General features: G+C 34.5%; 1 protein-coding gene across 1 annotated transcript; it reads left to right on the plus strand.

Annotated features, from left to right (window-relative positions):
• Positions 1–24084: 24084 nt before the first annotated feature.
• Positions 24085–24802, plus strand: LOC110033573 (60S ribosomal protein L26-1-like). The gene has a single exon (XM_020737606.1). The coding sequence runs from the start codon at positions 24142–24144 to the stop codon at positions 24595–24597; it is 456 nt and encodes a 151-aa protein (XP_020593265.1). The 5' UTR covers positions 24085–24141; the 3' UTR covers positions 24598–24802.
• The last annotated feature ends 631 nt before the right edge of the window (positions 24803–25433 follow it).

Raw genomic sequence — 25433 nt, forward strand, 5'->3', positions numbered from 1 at the left:
AAAACTTAACCCTCTAATTAAGACAATCACCTAGGTCTTAAGGGCTTAGTGGTGACTTAGGCCACATCAAAATTGATTAAATGAGGATTAGAAAAATAAACATAATTATATCAAACATCCTTGAAACACAACTAAGCCCAATTAAGATTAAAATTTGGCTAAGTGTTCAAATTTCACTAAATTGCCCCCTTAAGGGTCTTCACCCACATAATTTTCAAAATTAAATGATAAATGATAGTTACCCCTTTCTTCGGGATAATTGAGACATCAATGTTCACTAAGCATTAACATAAAATTCAGAAAAATAAAAAATTATCTCCTATGAGTTCTCTGACCTCAGGGAGACTTTTCAAAAATACAAAAATTAATTTTCTCCATTTAAAATGTTTTATATTTAGTAAATACCCCAGAACTTAAAATAATTCTTGAAATTCACATAAAATTAAAAAAATCATGAAATTTAGTCCGAAGACTTCTCTAGTTTAGGTATACCTCCAATAAAAATTTCAAGGGATTAGGAGTCACTTTGGTCAAGTTAGAAATTTTCTTTGAAAAATCCTATTTTTGTATAAAATAATTATATAAATTAAATTAAATTTTGCAAAAAATGCATTTTCTCCTTTGATGTCTTAATTGACTTATGAATGAGGTAGGATAAAAATTTCAAAGTCATTTTATTTGAATCTGACAAATTATAAAGTGTTAGAGCCTTAGGAGCAAAAGTGTAAATTTTGGAATTTGACCTTAATTAACATTTAGGCTTAATTCAAGGAGGGAAATTGGAAACCAATGATCTTAATCAGCTTATTTGGATGATTCAAATTAAAAAGGGATTAATTGGTTAAATTTCTAAATTATTAAAATTTGGAAGTTTATTAAAATAAAATGAATCCAGGACTTAGGGGTATGACTTTTGAAGTCAATAAGTAATCAATTTAATACCCCTTTTTGATTTTCAAATAAAATTCTGATCATGAATCATGACCACCTAAAGCTTAACATTTTCAAAGCTAATTAAGACACTCACTTAGGTTTTAAGGGCTTAGTAGTGACTTAGGCTAAATCAAGTTTCATTTAAATGAGGATTTGAAAAGTAAATATCATTGAAAATTAAAAAATCTTTCAAACACTACAAGCCCAATTAGGGTTAAAATTTGGCTAAGTGTTCCAACAACACTAACTTGCCTCTTTAAGGGTCTTCACCCACATAATTCTTAAATTGAATCACAAGTGATAATTAACTTATCCTTCGGGATAATTGAGACATCAATGTTCACTAAGCATTAAGGGTATTTACAGGATGATTTATTAAGCATCATAATAAGTTTAAAATAACTCGGGATTTTCCACCAGGCAGCGAGAGAGTAGCACGAACCTGCTTCTTTCTCTAGATCTGTTGGGTACCTCGGAGATCTACTCAACTTAATATGTTTTGCTTAATAAAATCGTCCTTAACTAGACTTTTAAGGACCCACCAAGATATGACATAGGGTTAGGAAAACTACCAAAACTTTACTTTTCCTTCTCTCCATAAATGCCTTAACATGCATTTTAAGTTTCAGGTGGTGGAACGGAAGACTCGCTAGGTACGCTTTTACAATTTTCAGCGTTGTCTTTCTTGTACTTTCATATTGTACTTTTATACCTGCAAATTTGCATGCTAAACAACGATGCCACCCTGCATGAAAACTAAAACTATCAGGATAGCCACAAAACCAACGTATCTATCAGATGAGCGGGAATCCCTCGGAGGAGGTAACCTACAGTTGCTAACGAGGCTTCCTACGGTCTAAATGAAATTATGGAACTCATTAAGTTGAGTTAAGTAAGTTCATTTAAACTAAGTAAATACAATAGAAAATAGTGATGCCGGAACGAGGGAACCGTAGGATCCTAACTGGTGTCGCTCTGATAAAATTTAATATGCCCCTATAAAATTTAAAGAACTTCAACCATAGGGCCACCTGATTCAACATTATAACTTGACACACTATAAAACTCAAACTCATCGCGGCGAGGAACTTGGAGCTAGCATGGTGGGCAGCACAGCCATCTTCAACAGCAAAACCTGTCTACCTCAGCTAAACCAATCTTCCTTTCTTAGACTTAAGCAACAAAGCCATAGGACTTTGAGGTTGCTTGCTTATGCAACGTAAATCCTCGCCTTATCTTTAGGCCTTTGTATAGCCCTGCTATACAATATAAGCCCTAACTCGTCTTAGGCTTCCGAGGTTGTCGTTTATCACGACCTAAATCCTCACATCTTCCAAGCTACTTTTGTGATAGTTTCACTTGAATGTAAGCCCTAACTAATAAAATTGGCAGGATGAAACACTTAAATATTTCTCCTCAGAAATGAAGCCAAATAATAGGATAGCTTGGGAAGTCACCGAGGTTCTCCTCTAGATCCATGACATGCTCTAGTTCTTCCTCCTTTAGACTCTACAACAAAATGTTTTAAATTTGAACCAATCCCATTTCACACATATTTTTCTGAACTAATTGAAAAGTCCTACCCTTTAAAACTCCTTGAAGATAATATTTCCTGATTTTTATCGAGAGTCTTCTTAGGTGACTTTGGTCATTTAAGATGTAATTAACTATAGGGGCTTGCCCTTATAGAAAGAGTATCCGAACCCAGCTTAATATAAACCCTATTTAATCCTTTATATTAAATAGGCAGACCAGATGAATGTCATATTTTTTTTAGTTTATTTGATCAAGCCTCATCCTCAAGTCTTATGTTTATATAGATACAGAGATACAGGGTTTGAGGTATAGTGCTCTTTCATTGAAATTATAAAAAATATGAGGTTAGTTTGATTTCATACTTTTCTAAACTATATATATGCAGCCTCCTTCCGAGGCGGGCAACGAGATTTTGATTTTGGTGACTGACAGCTTCTTACGGGCAACCCCCCCACCAAAAAATAGCGCCGACAAACTCTTGTACTACGGAGATCATGGCGATAGTAGAAAAATAACAGAATCGCTCCCACTGATGGCTAACAATCAACTCTTCCGCGGCTCCTCCAAGATTTTTGAAACATCGCTCAGGAATTTGTTTCCATGTATGTAAAGCATCATTGTACCTATCCTAATCTTTTGAACTAACAAATTTACTTGAATCAAACGGAGCTTTTCCTTTGCTTCTTTTCATTCTTCGTGTCATTTTCTAAAAATTTGTATAAAATTCAGAATAAATCTCACCATCAACTCCAAATCATAAAACATAACTTCTAAAAGCTTAAACTAACAAATCTATGCATTTTCCATCAATTCAAATCTATGCATTCTAAAAGCTTAAACTAACAAATCTATGCATTTTCCATCAATTTTTTCCAAATTTTCACCATGAATAGTAACTTTTAGGTAGCTCATGAATATGCTCAAAATACATGGTGAAAATCAAAAATTTTTGCATAGAAGTGAAGCTCTTACCTCAAGAAGATCAAATCTATCAAATTTGGCTTGAATCCACCAAGAAATCCTCAAATTAGGTGATGCTCTAGCTCTCTAAATCACAAAAAATCAAGAAAGAAGGAGAAGTGGAGTGGTTTAATGGCGGTTTTCGGACCAGAAATTCACTTAAAACCGTTCGCAAACTGATTTCCGTGAACCAGCGCTTAAGTGTGAATGGTTCAGCGCTTAGGAGATAGTCTATCGGTTTAGTCAGCACTTAAGTGCGAGATTTGGCGCTTAGGCCCTAGTGCACAAATTTTAATTTTTTTCATTTAAGAGAAATGCACTCCTAGCCTAAGTCAACTAACCTTCAATGGTCTCAAAAACATTTTATATGCTATTTTCTTCCCTCTCACTTTCTTCTAACTCAAGATTCACCAATTTAAGCTAATTTGATTCAATACTAAATAACACAAAATTATTCATAAACAAAAAACTTATAGTCATTCACAAACGATTACAAACATTTTTGAATGCATAAATTCTCAATCCAAATAGTGTTGGATGAGAAAATTTTTAACATAGACTCTAAACAAACTTAACATATAACGCTTTAAAACACACTTAACATAACAAACAAACATTAAGCACACAAACACTAAACATAAGCACTAAATCACGAACTTAATTCTATTCTCTAGTTGATGGAACAAATTCTGGCCTATCATTAGTCTCTCCTTTAGCATTTGGAGCATTTGGATAGCATTTGGAACGTATATCTAAAAGAACGGATCATGGTTAATAACTCTAGTTGGATCTTCTTCAATCCATTTGTTCTTCAGATACATAGCCTTATCTGCTTCTTCTATAAAATTAGTATGGCTAAACTGCATCTTTTGTTGCCATCCCATATGATACAGATGTGCGTTAACTTTCATCACATTTGCTTCAATTGAAGCCATTTTAGCCTCAATTTTAGTGATCTTTTCTACTATTCATTCGATACTAACAGCTAGAAAATCGTTATACATCTCTTGCGCACTCTGACTAATAAACTTTTTTCTCATTACTTCCTCCATCTTCTTCAAATCACTCTCCCAATATGACATTTTTCCAAGACTCTCTCTTGACTCTCTCTTTTTCAAGACTCTCTCTTTTTCACTTAGAACTTAGGATAAAATGAAGGTGTGGTGAGATTTCTCCTCATACCCTCTCTATTTATAGACTTTAAAACCTTCCTAAAACTCCTAATCATGTCTTAAAAATGCTCTTACACATTCAAGCCAACCAATTTGCAGTTAGAACTTCTAGAAACCAAAATTCACACATGTTTTTTAACTATCGCGCTTAAGCGCCAGTGCTCAAAGTGCTCAATTTAGCACAGGCATCAAAACATTCATTCTAACATGTCTAAGCAAAACATTCATTCTAACATGATTCATTCTAACATGTCTAAGCCATCTTTTATGGTCTTAAAATAATCACTAACTTAATATATAATCAAATTACTACCAGAATTTTTTAATTCACACACAATAACATAACAATAATAACAAACACACAGATAACTATGGGGTGCCTCCCACAGAGCGCTTGGTTTTACGTCGTCAGCCCGACGTAACCAGTGCTTATTCTGGTCAACCCAACATCAAAAAATCATTTAATTTAAGTTGGTCACCTAAGAAGTAGGATTTCAGTTTGTGACCATTCACTTTGAATGTTTTATCAATTTTGTTTTATCAATTTTAAGGATCTTTGATATCCACAGCTCTATAAGGATAAACTTCCATCACAAAAAATGGCCCCATCCACCTGGACATAAGTTTGCCTGAAAATAATCTTAACCTTGCATTATAAAGTAAAACTTGTTGCAATAGCTAAAAAATTTTAGTCAGAATCTTTCGATCATGCCACATCTTCATCTTTTCTTTGTAAATCTTAGCACTTTCATAAGATTCATTATTTATCTCTTCAAGCTCATTTAATTTCAATAACCTCTTCTCTCCAACATCTTTCAAATTGTAATTAAATTCTTTAATTGCCCAATATGCTTTATGCTCAAGTTCAACTGGTAAGTGACACGCTTTTCTAAATACTAGTCTGTATGGGGACATTCCTATAGGAGTTATGTATGTAGTCCTATAAGCTCATAAAGCATATTCAAGTTTAGCTGACCAATCCATTTTGGTTGGATTTACAGATTTTTTCAATATTCTTGTAATTTCATAATTAGATAATTCAATCAAACCCCTTGTTTGAGGATGATAAGCAGTAACAATTTTATGGTTAATATGATATTTCTTTAATAATTTTTCCATTATTGCATTTCTGAAATGACTTCGTCCGTCATTTATGATCACTCTCGGCATCTCAAATCAACAAAATATATTCCTTCTTAAGAACTTCGCAACACTTTGAGCATCACATCGAGGTAAAGCAAAATCTTCTATCCATTTGGATACATTGCATACTGCTAACAATATATATAAATTTCCAAAAGATTGCATAAATGGTCCCATGAAATCTAATCCTCAAACATCAAATATCTCAACTTCTAACACATAATTGAGAGGCATCTCTTTCCTCCTAGAAATATTGCCTTCTCATTGACATCGATCACAAGTTTTGATATAAGCATTAACATCTCTAAAGATTTTAGGCCAATAAAATCCAGATTGTAAAATTTTGTATGTTGTTTTATCAACACCAAAATGTCCCCCAAAATCAGAATTATGAAAATTTTGGATACTTTCATAAGTTTCTTCTAAATGCACACATCTTTGAATAAAAAGATCATTCCCTTGTTTATATAAAAATGGGTCATCCCAAAAATAAGTCCTAGCTTTAGAAGAAAAAAAAAACTCTTCTGTTGGTATGTCATTCCATAGGGTATAATATCACTAACAATGAAGTTCACAATACCTGCAGACCATGGAACACTCCACTTATTAATATTGAACAATTTTTCATCTGGAAAATGTTCATTAATCTCTTTTTCAAAATAGAGTGTTTAACTAATTCAAGTCTGGACAGATGATCAGTAATTTTCTGAGCTCCCTTCCTATCTACTATTTCAAAATAAAATTCTTGCAAAAGAAGAACCCATCATATCAGTCTAGGTTTTGCATCCTTCCTTTTCATTAAATATTTAATAGCAAAATTATTTGTATGCACAATACATTTAATTCCAATCAAGTATGATCTAAATTTATCGAAAGCATATACCACAGTTAATAACTCTTTCTCAGTTGTTGTATAATTAATTTGAGCTTCATTAAGAGTTCTACTAGCATAGTAGATAACTTTGAAAATTTTATCATACTTTTGTCCTAACTTTTGTCCTAATTTATCATACTTTTGTCCTAAAACAGCTCCAATAGCATAATCACTAGCATCATACATCAATTGAAAAGGTTTTTCTCAATCTGGTGCAATAATAATTGGTGCAGTGACTTTTTTTTTTAATAATTCAAAAGTTTCTAGGCACTCGTCATCAAAATTAAAAATTACATCTTTTTCAAGTAAATGGCATAGAGACTTAGCAATTTTTTAAAAGTCTTTAATATATCACCTGTAGAATCCAACATTTCCTAAAAAACTCCTATTCCTAAAAAACTCCTAATTCCTAAAAAACTCCTAATTTCCTTTGCACTTGTTGGGCAATGTCTACTTCCATACTATTTTCTGAAATTTGATGTCTCAAAACTATTCCTCCTTCAAAACTATTCTGTCTCAAAACTATTCCTCCTGCTACCATAAATTGGCATTTTTTTCCAATTAAGGACTAAATTTGTTTCTTCACAGTGCTTAAGAACTTTTGAAAGATGTTCTAAACATAAGTCAAATAAAGTTCCAAACACTGAAAAATCACCCATAAGAACTTCAAACCCTTTCTCAAGTAAATCACAAAAAATAGTCATCATGCATCTTTGAAATGTAGTAGGTGCATTACATAAACCAAAGGACATTCTTCTAAAAGCAAATGTACCATAAGGACTGATAAAAGTTATTTTCTCTTGATCCTTAGGAGCTATTTGTATTTGGTGATAACCAGTATATTCATCTAGAAAAGAAAAGTATTTATGTCAAGCTAGTCTATCCAACATCTGATCTAGAAAAGGTAATGAAAAATGATCTTTCCTTGATCTTTTCTTATGGCGAGATTTAATTTTATATAATCAATACATATTCACTATGTTGTTGGTATTAACTCATTATGTTCATTCAAAGTCACAGTCACTTCTCTTTTCTTAAGAACACAGTGAATTGGACTAACCCATGCACTATCTGAAATAGGATAGATAATTCCAGCATCTAACGACTTTAAAATTTCTTTCTTAACAACCTCTTTGATAATAGGATTCACTCTCCTTTGAGAATCAACCCTGGGTTTGCATTTCTCTTCCATATAAATTTTGTGCATACAAATTGAAGGATTGATTCCTGTTATATCAGCAATTGTCCATCCAAAGGCTTTCTTATAACTCTTTAAAATTTTCATGAAACTCTCTTATTCTTTTGTAGTTAATTTTCAGGAAATTATAACATGTAATGTAGAGGAATCACCTAAAAAGGCATACTTCAAATGTTCAAGAAGTAACTTCAACTCAAACTCGGGAGGTTTTTCAATTGATGGACAAAAAGATGTATCTTTCTCTATAGTGTCCAAAACTTTAAAACTTTCTCGAACATAATAATCTTCCTTATATAAAACTTCATATTTATTCCATTCCTCTTCTTGCTTGTGTTACAACTCTTAAATCTCAGATTTATCTTCATAATTTGTTTTCAAATGACATTCACTTAAATATCTTATCACATCCATTCTATACCATTCATCATCTTTACCTTTTGCAGGGTACTTCATTGATTTGGAAATATTAAATATAATTGTTTGATCATTGATGCGCATAATTAATTTTCCTTTTATGAATTATAGCACTGCACTCCTCACTAAGTGCAACAGTCTCATTATCTCCAAACTTCCTTTTTCTATTAAGAATATCCTTCATAAACGTCACATAGCTTGGCATTTGTTCTAAGGCTTCAGCAAATGGAGTATTAATTGTAAGCTTCTTAACAATTTTCAGAAATTTTGAAAATTGCTTATCCAACCTTTGTTGTCGAAGCCTCTGAGGAAATGGTGGTGGTGGTCATTCCAAACCAACTTTAAGTGGAGAAATAGGTCTTTCTAAACCTTTCAAAGCATCGTCTTTTGTTTCTTCAATCTCTTCTCTCTCTACTTCAGTCTCTTTTTGAACTCTAACTTCCAATTCTCTTTCGCTTCTAAGTTGAACGACTTTTACTTGCTCTTTATTATGGTCTTTTGGATTTACTTCTGTATTACTAGGAAGTGTTCCTTGGGATCTATTACTTAATGAATTTGCTATTTGTCCAAGTTGATTCTCAATATTTATAATTGTAGCTCCTTGACTTTATAATTGATTTCCCATTTTTAACACCAATTCTTCTATAGACAACTTCTTCTCCTTAAATTGTGAACTACTATTAAAACTTCAGGATAAGTAGGTATATAATTACTATTCCCTTTGTTGTTCTAGTTTCTCAATGAGTTTACTTGATTGTTCCCCCATTGTTGATTATTACCACCCGTAGTATTATTCCAATTAAAATTGGGATGGTTCTACCAACATGGGTTATAATAATTCGAATATGGGTTATTTTGATTATTATTTATTGCATTCAAAGTTTATGATGATGCTTGAGAGTCAACCATTTGGCCTAATGAATTCTCTTCAATCATAGGTATTGGTTGAGAAAATTTCATTCCAAATTGGTCTAACTTCCTTGAAATTGCAGCAACTTGATTTGCTAACATGGAAATTTGCTAACATGCCAAAAGAATTAGTTTCATGAACGTTGGCTACTTTCTTAAGACTTACCCTGTCAAAAGGCCATTGAAAATTATTGGTAGTCATCTCTTCTATTAAAACATAAGCATTATTAAATGATTTTGACATCAATGAACCACCAGTAACTGCATTGATAATAGATTTAAGAGATCCAACTAATCCATTGTAAAATGTTTGAATTATTAACCAATCTGGTACAACATGGTGTGGATATTTTCTTAAGAGTTCTTTAAATCGCTCCCATGCTTCATAAATAGATTCCCCTTCAAACCGACTAAAAGTAGTAGAATCATTTCTAAGCTTCACAGTCTTTGATGGTGAAAAATATTTAGCAAGCAATTTCTGTGCTAAATCACTCCAAGTTCTGATAGATCCAGGTGGTAACGAATGTAACCATATCTTAGCCTAACCCGTCAGTGAGAAAGGAAATAATCTAAGTCTTATAACATCATCTGATACACCATCATATTTAAATGTAGCACACAATTCTAGAAAATCGGCAAGATGTAAAAATTGGATCTTCAATTGGTGCTCCCCTAAACTAACTATTTGATAACATTTGGATAATAGCAGGTTTAAGCTCAAACGAATAAGCCACTACAATGGGATTTTGAATATTACAATGAAGTTCATCCATCGTAGGGTTTGTATAATCTCTTAAAGGTCTAAAATCTTTAATATTTTGATTATTTTGATTTGTCATTTCTTGAAAATTTTCAGTATTTTTTAATTTTTTAATTTTTCTAATAGTTCTTTCTAATTTAGAATCGCAAGGCACAAGTCCTGTGGAACCTGAACTACGCATACATTACTATAAAACACATAAAATAAAATAAAATAAGACAAAAAATAAAACCACACAAATAAGAACTTTATATAAAAATGACACTACAACATTCCTAAAATAAATCTTAAAATTAAAATAAATCTTAAAATTTAATTTGTTATTCGAAAACATCTATAAGAAATACATACAAATTTTTTGTTATTCGAAAACATCTTTTTTAATTTTTTTTTTTTTTTGCAAATTACTAATAATTTTCTCCTTCCCTAGAAACGACGCCAAAAACTTGATCATGACTTTCTATATATAGAGATGTAAAATGTGATGTACGCGATTATATTTATAATATTTCAAAATGGGATACTACGCACGTATCATTATCAAATAATATAAAACTTTCTAACTAAGTTCTGAATATTGAACCCACAGGAAGGATTAGTTTTAGATAACAAAATACTTAGCAATATATAATCTTACTAAAACTTAAGATGCTATAATAGGAATAAAAGTTCGATTCTTTTTGTAATTTTGATAATTGAAAATAAAGTAAGCAACTAATCAACTTAACTAAAATACTTGCAAGATGAAGGCAATATAAGTAAAATACTTTTTTCCTTACCATGAATTAGTGATAAACAAGAAATTCAATTGTGGAAGTACGTTAAATGAGTTGTGCCAAATAGGAGCAATAATATTATTTATCCTTACTAGAGATGCTATAAAGAACATTTGTTAATTTATAGTTTGAATAGCCTTGAGGACCGGCTAGGCATGGAAGATACTAGCTCTCACTCTAAGGTCCTCTAATTCTACACCATTGAAAATATATTTCTCTATTTATTTGCACTCAACCCCATGAACTACATTCTCATTCATGAAATTAATATGTGATTCCAACCATTTGTTGACTAAGACAATATAATCTCGGATCTTATATGTTCTCACAATAGGTTTTAACATCTTAATTAGCCAAATAAAGAAGTAAATGAAGTGCAAGGTCTTGAATAATCACAACTTCTTCCAACATTTTCCAACATTGAAGTCTACAAATTCCTTTAAACATTTAATTACTTATCATTTTAAGGAAAAACATAAAAAAAAGTACTCAGAATCCATGGAGAAAATAAACATTTTGCACAGAAACTTCGAAAGAACTATGCAATAAAGGTAATTTCCCTCGTTATTTACACTTCAAAACAAACACAACACAATTAGCAAACATTAAAACTTTACATCAAATTTCCACCAAATAAAACAATCCCTACAAACTTAAGGATACCAAAGAGATTTAACTCACAAAATAAAATAAAGTAAAGGTGGTCGGCAGAGGAGGCGATGATGGGTGGCGGCGGTTATAAATTTTGGTGGTTGGTTGCTGGCCCCCTGGAGGTTTCCTTTGATGCTCCAAGTCTTCTTTAATAAAAATCTAAGGGTTACCTTGGTGTCTCTTCAAAAAGGTGTCTCTTCTAAAAGGTGTCTCAATTCGATGAATCTTCTAGAAGTTGTCTCCTCAAAAGCCAATTGAATGAATTTTCGTGTATATGGGTTATTTCCCATGTTTTTATCAAGGGTTGCTTCAAACACCTCTTCAAAATTTCTCTCCAATCAAATATTTCTTCAATTAACTAACTTTGGCGCTTAAGTGCAAAGTACGTGGCGCTTAGACGCGGATGCTCTTGCGCTTAGGACCCAATCCTGAGCGCTTAGGTGCCCTAGTTCATTTTTGCACACTTCTTTATCTTTACTCCAAATTTGACCCATTTTCACTCCTTTTAGCATTTTCCATCCTTTTGATTGTACCTACAAGAAAAACACACAAATACCTTTCATTAAAGCGCAATATCTCAAGAATATATATAAAAATGTGTAAAAAAATACTATATATTTTAAGTGTATCGTATAACATGGTGTGGACACTTTTTTAAGAGTTTTTTAATCTTTCCCATGGTTCATAACTATATTCCCCTTCAAACTGACAAAAAGATGTAATATCATTTCTAAACTTTACAGTTTTTTATGGTGGAAAATATTTGGCAAGGAATTTCTGTGCTAAATCACCCCAACTTCTGATAGATACAAGTGATAACGAATGTAACCATATATTAGCCTTATCCCTCAGTGAGAAAGGAAATGAGAAAGGAAATAATCTTCCCTCAGTGAGAAAGGAAATAATCTAAGTCTTATAACATCATCTTTAAATGTAGCATATTTAAATGTAGCACATAATTCTAGAAAATTGGCAAGATGTAAATTTGAATCTTCAGCTGGTGCTCCCCCAAACTGATTATTTGATATCATTTGGATAATAGTGGGTTCAAGTTTAAATGAACCTATTATGTTATTCAGTTAATCATCCCAAATTTTAAATTTAGTTTCAATGAATTAATACACCCTATGCTTGATGAACCTGATATTTCAACTATTCCGAGAGTGGGGTACTCAGACAATTGCTTAATGTTTTATGTTTTATTTAAGAGTTATGTGTGAATGCCCATAAGGTGAGCATAAGTCATTACAGATCTTATACCCACCATTAAAGTTGGGTTTGTAGTGTTTGTAAAATGTTCATAATTAGCTATCTTATCTTTTCTAAACTTCATTAAATAAGTTCAAATATCAAGCCTAGCTCATTACTATGCCCTTAAAACTTTCATGGGTAAATTTGCAATTATCAAAAATTTTAATTTAAGTTGAATGTGTTCTTAACAAATATCATACTATTGTATAATCACCAATTATGGGCTTCAAATAAGTGAATTTTCATCTTCCAAACTTAAGCCCACTACTTTAGTATCATCCGGTTAGATTAACTTCCAAGTCATGACAATTTATGAAATTACAATTTTACCCTTACCATGAAAATGTGGCAAATTTGTTTTTACCTTTCAACCCATTATGTTTCAAACATCCAAAAGAGTTCATCAGGATAAAATTACCAATTTACCCTTTATTTTATCCTAAATTTTGATAAAGGCATCAAAATCCAAAATTACCATTTTACCCCTCGGGCTCTCTACTTCATAACTCATCAAATATAAATCAAATGACTTTAAAATTTTTATGGTACTCCACTCATGGGTCAAATAAAATATTGGAGGAGAAAATGTGATTTTTTCAATTTTTATTTAAAATTTATATAATTATTTTATTCAAAAATAGAGATTTTCAAAGTTAGTTCATTTAATCAACTGAAACAAATCATATGTCCTCAAGAAAATTATTAGAGATTCACCTAAGAGATTCACCTAGGTCAAAGGACCACTTCGACAAAATTTTATAATTTTTCAAATTATATTTTAATTATCATAATTATTTATTAATTTTAGTGATTTAATTAAATAGAAAAAAAATTTTAATTATAAAAATTACTTTTTTACATTATTATTAAATTTCTCTAAGTCCAAAGAACTCAAAAAGACGGACTCATTTTTGCAAATTTTATCTTATTTATTATAATTAGTTTAACAAAAAATTAGAGAAAATACATTTTTAGCCATTAGAAAATTATAATTAACTTTCAAAAATTAGGAAAAATAATCTAATGAGTCTCAAGTGATCAAGAAACAATTAGGAACATTTTGGACTATTTTTGTATTTTTGTAATTTTTTATTATTTTTTAATTATTTTTAATTCAAAATTATGCTAAAAATAAAGTATTTACTTTAATATAAATTTTATTTTTCATAAATGGTCATGATTACAAGGAACTCAGAATATCACTTTTCCTAATTTTTCTAAGTATATTTAATTTAATATAATTATTTTCTTACAAAAATACAATTTTACTTAGAAAATCAACCTTAGTGCTCAAACTAAATCAAGTTTATTTCAAATTTTTATAGTGGGTTGGAATGAATGTTATTTATAGTGTGGAATCATTTTGTTAATTTTTGAAATATATTAAATTTATTTTAATTTTTATGAATTTTTTTATTCTTAATTAACTATAATAATTTGCATAAATATTCAAACTTAATTCAAACTAAATCAAGAATTTCAAATTTTTATAGTGAGTTGGAATTAGTGTTTTTTATAGTGTGAAATCATTTTGTTAATTTTTTAAATATATTAAATTTATTTTAATTTTTATGAATTTTTTATTCTTAATTACTATAGTAATTTGCATAAATATTCAAACTTAATTTACATTTTTCGAAGAGTCCTCTGACCATAGGGAACCTACCAAAATAAGTCCCGTAATTTTCTAATTTATATTTTAATTTATATAATTATTTTAAGCAAAAATAGACATCTAAGCATGGAAATTAGGGTTACATGTATAAAGATGCTCTCTGACCTTAGAAAAATTAGGGAACATCCCTATTAACATGATAAATCAACCCCTAATGTCTCAAGTCATGGTGATTATTGTTTATATAATTAAAATTAAAATACTTCAGAGAGCATTTAATTAATTAAAAATAAAAGTTACATAAAATAATTTTTATTTTTATTCACATTGTTTTCCTCTGTTCAATGAGCAACAAGGTATTTTTATTTTATTTTTATTATTTTTCTGCACTAAGATATGCATTTTTTAAGTTCTGGAATTAGTTTAAATAAAAAATCTTCTAATTTCCTACTTATCCGACTCAATTGTCGCGTCATCCTTAGCCACTTCAAACTCACACACGTCGCTCCGCCATTTGATGTCGACACCTGAGTCAGCTGCCACACGACTGTGCTTTATCGTTCCATCATTCCGTCCTACGTGATATGGACCATCCAACCAATATACGTGGAAACGGACGACATTCGTTCATCGTCCCCGATCGTCCTAACCCGAGAACCGTCCAACTTAAAACCCTAAGATCTCTGCCTTTACTCAACCAAATTACTTCTGGTTTATTCCTACACCTTCATCAAGTCGAGGCAAGAAATCTATACGGTTACACATGTATGAAGTAAAAGTTCTCTTTACAACTGATGGAATCGAAGGCTTTTTTTGGATTTTTGAAATATACCTTTGACCAAAAGGTGAGGCCTCGATTGGGTGCTTGTGGAAACTTCAGTGGAGTTCAATAAACCTCCTCGAAGTGTCACTTTGCTCTAGTGTAAGCTCCAAGTATGATTTTGATCGAAGGGTGGTGCGGCCTTGGCTTAGAGATGGGTTAGAGGGCTCAACAGAGGGGGGTTTAGATGGGGAACTTCCTTTTTTGGTCCGAGGAATCTTTTGGAAGGTTTAATTTGAAGTTTTATGGGTTTTGGCGGAGTGACAGAAAAAGCCTTGGATTTTGAGTTCAAAATTGAGCTCAGGCAAGGGCAGAGAGGAGCTGAAGATGGTTGGCTTATGCTTAGGAAAGTCAAGAGGAGTTGTGGAGAGTTTTAGAAGAGTTTCCTCAAGGAATTGAGCACTCTTTCAAGTTGGCAGAAAAGGGGGATTAATATAACCATGGACAAGGGGAGGGCCTCAGGCTCTGATTGGCTGGTGCAAGAAGGCTAAGGTGGAGGACAGAGCGACGCAAGCATCCAATGGGAAAGTGCCAATGTGGATGGGCTCATTTTTTGGTTTAAAGGGGGGAATGTCCCCTTAAATTTGAGTTTTTTGGCGATTAGGGTGGCTGACTAGATGTGAGGTGGTGGCTAGGTTGTTCAGGGTAGCCAAAGGAAGCCTTAATTGTGATTAGTTGGGTGGCTAGATGACTGATGGAAAAGATACATTTGGTTTAGCCAATTTTGGAAGGACATACCCTGATTTTTGGGACCCTTGGTCCATGTCTCAATTAGGTTGGTTCCTAGGGTCCAAATTTTGGCTGTGGTGGGCTTGGGTTAGTTAATTTGTTTTGATTTGGTCAAATGTATGGCTTGGGTTCAAGATTGGGGCTTTGGGTCAAATTTGGGTCTAAGATGGATTTGGGCTAAGGTTTTGGTCAATTGATTGACTAATTTGGTCTTGATGATTGTCATGAAAAGTTTTGGATACCAGTTAGGTAATTTTGCATTTATTTGGAAGGTCAATTTGGTGGAATTTGACCTATGGTCAATTTTAGGCATTTGGGCTAGACTTGGGCTTGGATTGAGCTAGAGTTTGGATATGGTTTGATTGATAGTTCAATTTGATGTGGGTGATTTTCATGAAGATTTTTAGATATTTATTGGGTGGAAATTTTGAGAGTTAGGAGGTTCAATTTGGTGGGATTTGAGCTTTTGGTCAAAATAAGGGGTTTTGGCTTAAGTTGGATTTGGGTGAGCTTTGAGTTAAAATTTGGGTCAATTGATTGTTCAAATTTATTTAGGGAAGTGTTATAAAGAATTTATAATTCAAATTTGGGGAAATTGATTTGATCATGAGGTTCAGTTTGGGGGAATTTAAGGGTATGACTAAATTGGGGATTTTGGATTAGGCTTGCAATTGGGCTTTGAAATTGGTGGATTTAGTTTCAATTGAGATTGGATTTGATGAATTTGATTTTGGAATTGAAATTGGGTTAGATTGAAGTTAATTTGATAAAAATTGGGTCAATTGTGGAACATAGTCATTTAGAGGCAATTTGAGGATTTTGGTCAAAAGGAGTCAATTTGGTCAAATTGGGCTCAATGGAGTGGTTAAAATTGACTCAATGGAGTGGGGGCTCAATGGAGTGGTTAAAATTGATTTTGGGGACATTTGTAGTGATTTTGGAGATTTTGGAAATTTTTGGAAATTTTTGGAACTTTTGGGGTGTGAAGGGCGTTTTGGTAATTTTGGTAATTTTGGGAATTTTGGGGATTTTGAGGGTTTTGGAAAATTTGAGGTATTTTGGTTAATTTGGGTGATTTGGAATGGTTTGACATGATTTTTGAAGGGACTTTGAAAATTTGGGTAATTTTGGGAGTTTTTGGAAAATCTGGGGTTTATGAGCAATTTGGCAATTTGGTAAAGTTTGGGGCTAAGAAAGTTCAAAATAAGGAATTTGGCAAAATTGGGATTGAATGAGGATGTTAATCATGAGGTCACCCTATTGAGCCATAGGACCAAGGGAACTCCCATTATGGATTCTTCATGTGCTGGTCTTAGCCAAACCCTAGCCCAGAGATAATGGTTTAGCAGACCATCCACATGAGTTTCCAATATAGTAAGGGATCAAGTTGAGCATATTTGGCTAAGGATTGTGAGTGAATGTGAAGAGTTCATGTGTGTGTATGTGTAGACCTGACCAAGACCCTGACCAAGACAGACCACACCACCCCGGGCTATACCTAGGCCAAACAGTCCTATGGGGACTCCTCTTGAGCTTCCTCAAATCGGTCCCACCTACTAAGTGCCAGAGGTTAGAACCAACATGTGGAACTTCAAGGTGAGCAAAGAAGAGTTTTAGAATTTTTATTTGTGAGGGTGTCATCACTAGTCCTCTAGGAATAGTCATCAGAAAAGTCCTGTGGCTAGATTTTAGGCTTTTAAGGAAGAAAGACTAGACCTCAACCAAAAGTGGGGTCAACATGGCCCTGACAAATAATGACAAGAACTGCACTTCGCAAAAGGCACAAACCCAGTAGAGGCATTGACCCAATTGACTGAATAGGGTAGGGTACATGATAAATTAGGCCTGGTGCAAACCAATCAGTCAGAATATTTTAACGAATCGCTAGGGAAAACAGTTGGGAGTATGGTTTGACCCCCAATCGACGACTTAAATTGAATGAATTCTTACAAAATTAAAGGACAATCTACGAGAGTGTGGTGAACAAGACACATGCCAGTGATAAGATCTATGCAAATCCCAAAGGTCACCTCCAATATGAGTCTCTCTAGAGGTAACAACCCAGTCGAACAAGATTCACAAAATATCTCATACAGATGGCTCACACAATAGATTGACTCACAAGATGAGCAGATGATAAATCAAATCACAACTAATTTGAAAAAGTAAAAAAAACTAACAAGTCTTTCTCCTAAATCAAAAAAGAGTTTAAAATGTCTTTCTTTTGATTCTTAAAAAAAAAGCCTTCATGTAGTAGGGCCATAGCAGGTGGCCAATCCTTCTTCACTGCCCGAGTCATCCTCCTCTTCAAAAGCTTCTTCTGACTTGTCCAAAATTAGGGCAAAGAACTCTTTGAGGTCAAACATTTGGGGTCAACCAGACCGTGGCTGATGAATCGTTGAATGACATAGTCTATCCAAAGCATAAGTTGACCCGCCAGGCCGTCCTCATGCTCCTCCTTAGAAACAGGCGAGGTTATCTTCTCCTTCAGGTTAGCAATCTCCTTCTTCAAGGTCACTATAATGCTAATGGATTCCTATTTAGCTTCTCAAAATTGTTAAAGTTGAGCTTCAGAAGGTCTTGATTGTCACAAACTCTCTTTGGATCCATCTCCAGTGAAGCATCCTTTTTCTGAGCCACATCCAACACTTCTTCAAACTCGATCACGACCAACCCCAAAAAATGGGCACTCTATGCTACAATTAATTGTCACAGATCCACATTCTGGAAGTGTTCTCGGTGGCAGAAGTCTCCTAGGGTACGGTCAAGCTCCTTAGACCACAACTTGTTCATCAAAGTCGCGGGCATACTCCTGTTCTCATCCATTTGCAGGTACCACTCTAAAGACCGACCCAGTAGACCAAATCGCTTGTTGGCTTCTTCCCCTTTCGATGGACCTTTTTTTCCTAAGAGGAATGTAAGGCCTCATCATCGGAAGATGAAGTTGAATCTCTTAACAAAGAACTAAGCAAGACAATAGGAGCAGCCTGCTAGCTTTGGCTCTTTCGAATAAGGCAAAAAAAAAGGACCCCGACCTACAAATCTAGCAAAAAAGCGATAGTCGATGGTGCACCAATTTTAAAGGAAGAGGGTGTTATGATCGCGGTACCATCCAAAACCCCTTCAGAAACATATGTTCTGTCGTTACCTTCCCCCATGCCAATAAAATAATAAGCATATTTTCGAGGAATGGTGATAACCTTGCCTGTCACTATATCTTGAATAATAACGATGTGTTTCATACATAAAGGTAAGGTATTTGAGGCCACACTATAAGGAAGCATATCCTCATTTTGTATGGAATTACCTGACCCTGAGAGACGCTATTGTATCCGGTGCTTGGCAGTTAGCTTCTTTTTTTTTCTGCTTTGGCCCTGATCACCTCGTCAATATTCGAGAGGTGCCACTGTTCCTTGGTTATTTTGCTCCTCAACACATGGGAAAAGGTCACCTTAGGGCGTACTGCGGGAATGAGAGATGAAAAATAGTTAGAATCATCTTATCGACATCCATACTCAATGGAAGAGATTTCAACCTGTTGATCACGATATTTTTTATATGTAAGGATTTATGAAGTTGACACCACTACTTGAAGATTTTAATCCCTGACAAGACGCCAAAAACTTGATCTCGATATTTTTTATATGTAAGATTTATGAAGTTGACACCACTACTTGAAGATTTTAATCCCTGACAAGACGCCAAAAACTTGATCTCGATATTTTTTATATGTAAGATTTATGAAGTTGACACCACTACTTGAAGATTTTAATCCCTGACAAGACGCCAAAAACTTGATCTCGATATTTTTTATATGTAAGATTTATGAAGTTGACACCACTACTTGAAGATTTTAATCCCCGGTAATGGCACAAAAAACTTGATCCCAAGCAAAGTAAGATTTCAATTATATTTTTAAATAGTAGGGATTCTACGTAAGTATACGTATCGTTATCAAGTAATATAGAGTTTTCTGATTAAGCCTCGAATATCGATCCCACGGAGATTGAGGTTAATCACGACGACTTTCAAGAGAAGTTCTAGTTTAGAATAACACGCCCTAGCTTGGAAGGTCAATAAAGGTTTGGTTTTGATTATATCCTACAATCACCACTACAATACTACTTATACTTCTAAACTAAAATACTTAGCAAAAATCAGAAAGTGGGGTTTAATATATTAAAAGTACTCTTTCTTGTGCAATGAAATTAGTGACATATATAAAAATAAAACAAGTAGTGAGAGAGATTGTGACAATAGGAGAAATTATATTCTTTACCCTTACTAGAGATGCTATAAAGAATATTGGTTAATCTAAAGTTTGAATAGTTCTGAAGACGGGCTAGGCAGGGAAGATACTAGCTCTCACTTTAGAGTTCTCTCTTATCCCTCGCATCAAAACCTAAAACAATAGAACAAATTAGGGGGCTTTAGCCTGTCACTCTAAAGTCTTTTAACTCTACACCCATTAAAGATTATTTTTCTATTTATTTGCACTGAATCATATGGACTACATTCTCATCCATACAATCTCATGTGATTCTGTCATAGTTGATTGAGACAATACTAACCCGGATCTTACATTTTCTCACAACAGATTTTAACATGTAGGTTGATCAAATTTACATGTAAATGAAGAATAAAGTAAAATCATCACAAAATTTCTCTCTCTACTCAATTCTATATCCTACACATGCATACTAATTCATTACAAGAGGGAAGAGTAAAGAAAACTACTCACTACACATGGAGAAATAATAAGAACTTTTCATTGAACAAGACTTTAAAACCATACAAATAAAGTAATAAATTTAAATCAAAATACAATGAAAATACTTATCTCTGATGGAAATCAAACTCTCCTTGTATAGCAAAAGCAATCTCCTTACAATCCTCTCCAAGAACAAAGTAAAAAGAAAAGAAGAAATCTCTCACTCTCTCTCTCTCTCTCTCACCCTGCTGCCCCACTTGGGGCTCATGCCCAAGCCTTCTTCTTTTTCTCCAAGTCTTTTTATCATTTTCTTATTTATTTAAAAGTTCAAGAGTTATTTTAAAACATTTTCAATCCTTTTTTATAATTTCCCAAGAGATGCTTAGGTGTCTCTTCAAAAAATTTTAGATTCAATGAATCTTCCAAATGGTGCCTCAAGTAACTCTTCATAACTCCATATAACCGCCCCAAATTCTTCTAGAAAGTGCCCCAAATTCTTCCATATAACCGCCCCAAATTCTTCTAGAAAGTCTCTTTTCACATGTCCAACGAATTCCCCAAGAGATACACGAAACATCGCTTCAAAAATGGTCCAAATCCAAAGTATATTCTAGAAGATATGTTGAAAACCGTCTCTTACGCCTAAGCACCGATTCTTAAGCGCCCTCCTCTTTGTCTGGTGGCGCCTAAGCGCCATATTTGGGCGCTTAAGCACTGGGCACAGGCACTTAAGTGCTCGGTTTTGGTCCCCATAGCTCCGGTGTGCCCCGATTCGACATGATTTACTCCGTTTTGATCCATTTTTTTCCCTTTTGTTCCAATCGCTCTAAATTCTTCAATTTGATGTACCTACAATCAAAAACATAAAAAACATACCTTTAAAGTGCAATTTCTTCATAAAATAAAGCATGAAAAAAGTACATTTTTAGGCGTATCACGTGTCCAGCACTCACTCAGGTGGCTCGGTTCGAATCCCCCAGTCACAAGAAGAAGAACCTAATATAAACTTCTTCTTTCAATCTTTTATATTATTTTCCACTCCTAGTAGAGGGAGTTCCTTGCCTGCTGAAAATATGACAAAGCCCCCTTATCAACCATGAAAGAGAAAAGGTGCTTAAACAGGTTGATCAACCATGAAATATGCTCCCGATGATAATAAAGGATGAAAGTCATTATTGTGGCTATTGATTTTGGCAGTACTTGCACCGGAATAACCCCACATTTATTGAAAACACTCTAGAGCTCATCACACAAATGCAACTAGAGACCGTAATTGAGCTAGTCTTGATAAAAAATAAGATCCCTACCCATGTTGTTCGTCACTCACGCTGACCTGACATCCTTCAAGTAATGAAGTTGTCATGAAAACATACTTTCTTTGCAACTCCTTTACATTATCATTTTTTAAGAATGAAGGATCAGTACTCCCGACAGAGCCGAATAAGGTGGGGGAGAATTTGGGTCATCTTAGAGAACAAAAGGAGGCCAAAAGATGAAAGTAGAAGGATCATAGACACAACAAAATAAATCAGAATGCTTAAAGGGCGAAAAGCGGTTCCTTACCATATTTATAATCGAGTGCATAAAACGAAGCATCACATAGTGATAAGTATCATACCAACCATTCTTTTGAATTTATTTAAATGACATTTTATTGCACTAAATCATCATTATAAATATAAAATAAAGTGTTTTATGAACGAGTCTTCCAAGACCTTACTTGGAACATGCCCCTCTGAGTCATCCTTCAGAGGACCATCTATCTGCCTAATCTAATCTAATCCACTCGGTTAACATTGCGATGAAACTCACCAAAATCAGTCAACTTGTAAAGTGCTGCCAACTCGCACAACGCCTCGACCAGCTTGCTTTGCAAGATGGCGACCTCCGCTCGTAGAGTCGCTGCCTCTAAATCCTTAGTTGTCAGGTGAACTGAAAACTCTCGCACAAGATCTTAGGTTGAACCTCCGACCGCTCTACAACGAATTGACCGACACTAGCGAGGGTCTAGTCCTCTCTGCCTGCTACTCCATGGGCTTGGGAGAAGGCGGTTGTCGCCCTGATCGCTTCTGTTGGGAGCCAGTAGCGGGCAAAGAGTCTGACGACCTATGCCCTTCCAAGTTGATTGTTGGCATAAGTCCCATGAATTCATCCTACAGATTGGGCACTGTAGTGAGGGCGGACTTTGCAACGTCTTTTGAAGGCACACAACCTTCGCGGCCCTCCAACCCAACTGTTTCATCTGCATCACAGATAACATCACAAAGTTTATAAAAAAATTGCTAATAACAAAGGAGACTCTTTACATACCTAAAATATTACCCATTCCATAGATAGCTCTCGAAACTTCATCTCTCTTGCAATAAGATAGCTCCTTTCTAAGGTGAAGGCTAGGAAGAACTGACGACCGTTGCTTTTTTCAGCTCCTTTTCCTGACCTCAACCTCTTCACCAATTGGGTCATACTGACCTTCAACAACCATGTTTGCATTAGGTCCATACACTAGAGTTTCATGGCGGAGCTTCTTCGACGACCATTCCGCAGTGCCATCAGACCAGTCGACTACGTCTATCGGAGTAGGTTGGGGCCTGGAAGCTCGCCCTGGTTAGAATTTTGGGCTCGATTTGGCTCCTACCATCAACCATGATGTGCCTCGACTATCCAAGAGAAAATCGCTACGAAGAATGCAATGCCAAGCCTCTAACTCTATTTATCAAGCGTGCGAGGCACAAAATCCAAAGGAAAGTTAACTATCAAATTAATTTTCTTGATTTTAGTACCACTGATTACTAAGGAGCATGATTTGAACCGACCGTTCAACGACCAACCGCCCTATTAAAGTCAACCGACATATTATGAACAGAGATTCAATTGGTGGACCACGCATACGGTCCCGACTGCCTAAAATGATTATAAAGTCGCCCGATCGCAACTAGCCGACAAATCAGCTTTTACTTTATTAGGTGCAATCGCCACTTGATCGAGCGCCTGAGTCGATCAAAGTAGAACACATCGACTGATTGATTGCCACGATATTTGTGTTCAAATTGTAATAAAAATTTAGTATTAAATTAACACATTGATTGCATTAAGGGCGATTTTCATAACCGTCCCTCATTTCTGTAATTGTATAAATACACTTTGAAATAGACACAAAAAGACGAATAAAAGGGCCCTCGGTTTCAGGATTTTTTTGCGGCCTCTCTATTAAGAATTTCCTTTCTTTCTTCTCCTCCTTATCCTCACTCTAAGGGTGCGTTTGAGGCAGCTTGTGCGTTTCAGGATAAACTGCTTATATTGAAATGCAGCACGCGGGCGAGCCACGGGGTTCGGCCCGAGGTCTGCGTTTAGTGTAAAAACCCAAACGCGATTTCAAATAAACTAGCGAAACATGCGAACCAAACGGTACGGTGGCGTTTCAAAAACGCCACCCGTACTTATAAACTGCCCCCAAAAGGGCCCTAAGTCTCATGGCATGCATTTCTAAAAAAACAATTCAAAATTAACAAATATAAACATAAAAATTTAAATATTAGATAAGTAATAATTTTGCCATACGCATGCAAATTTCCCTGCATCCTATCAAGCGGACTCCGCCGACCCATGTGGACTCCACGGTATATAAATGCTATTCTGTAAATTAGGGCTTGCTTTAGCATTCCCATCGTCGCCGCCCCGCTCTTATCGCCATGAAGGTAAACCCTAGAGTTTCGAGCTCCCGTCGCAAGTCCCGGAAGGCTCACTTTACCGCTCCCTCTAGCGTCCGGCGGAAGCTGATGAGCGCGCCACTGTCATCCGATCTTCGTGGAAAGTACAGCGTAAGGTCAATTCCCGTGAGGAAGGACGATGAGGTACAGGTGGTGCGTGGAACCTACAAAGGCCGAGAGGGAAAGATCGTCCAGGTCTACCGCAAGAAATGGGTGATTCACATTGAGCGAATCACACGCGAGAAGGTTAATGGATCTACAGTCAACGTCGGCATCGACCCCTCGAAGGTCGTCATTACAAAGCTTAAGCTCGACAAGGATCGAAAGTCTCTCCTTGACAGGAAGGCTCGCGGTCGCGCTGCTGACAAGGCCAAGGGAAAGTTCTCGGCTGAAGAGGTGGCCGCTGGCGCTGCTCCATCGCTCCAGGATATTGATTAACTTTATTAGAAGGAATTTCTACCTTGCCGATGTCTCCCATTTTAGTTTCGGTATTTTCCATTAATGTTTTTGGATAATTACAAGATTGCGCTCTTTGTTTTCATTATGTTGTTGAATAAGCTCTGTAGTTTAAATGTTTTCCCTTATGGTTTTTGCTGTTATATTAGCTGATTTGAACCGATCTATATATGGCGTTTTTTTTTTTTTTAATTTCCAGCACTGTTCTCTACTCTACTGTTGTTACTGGTTTTATTCTTGATACTACATTCTTAGGATATTAAAATTGCTTGTTTGGATTTTCTAGGTTTCTTCATGCATATTGGCTTGAGATGTGCGTTTTGCACTATAACTTGTGTCTATGTTTTAAACTGTGACCTTCAATGTTAAACTATGTCATTTTGTGATTGTATTAATTTTAGTTTTCATTTGAATAAATGAATATTAATGGGAGCTTCTTGAATTGGTTAGTTTTCTCCTATGTTCGTCTCAATGATTTTTTTTAGTCATTGTGAATTCTTATACTGGAGGTGAAGAATTCAGCGTTTTCTTAATAGGGTTTCTTTAAGGTGTCATATTTATGGTGACACTTGGGCTTATGGCTATATTTGAAATGTTTTAAAAGAACTTTAATACTTATAATCTGGTTGTTTTTTTTCTCAATATTTTTTCTTTAGAATTGTGTGCTTTCCTTAACTTCAATTACCTGGGAAATGAGAAATTTTGTGTTTGTGATAGTTGCAAGTCATTGTCTAATTGCTGAAGTTATTATGTAGGGTAATGACATTTATATGCAAAATTGAAGTTAATCTAAATTATATTGTACACAATTTCAGCAA

Source organism: Phalaenopsis equestris, unplaced genomic scaffold (genome assembly GCF_001263595.1).
Source record: "Phalaenopsis equestris unplaced genomic scaffold, ASM126359v1 Scaffold001226, whole genome shotgun sequence".
Taxonomy (NCBI): Eukaryota; Viridiplantae; Streptophyta; class Magnoliopsida; order Asparagales; family Orchidaceae; genus Phalaenopsis; species Phalaenopsis equestris.

Excerpts from the sequence above, each read along its gene's own strand:
- LOC110033573 (XM_020737606.1), top strand. The coding sequence starts at position 24,142 with ATGAAGGTAAACCCTAGAGTTTCGAGCTCCCGTCGCAAGTCCCGGAAG.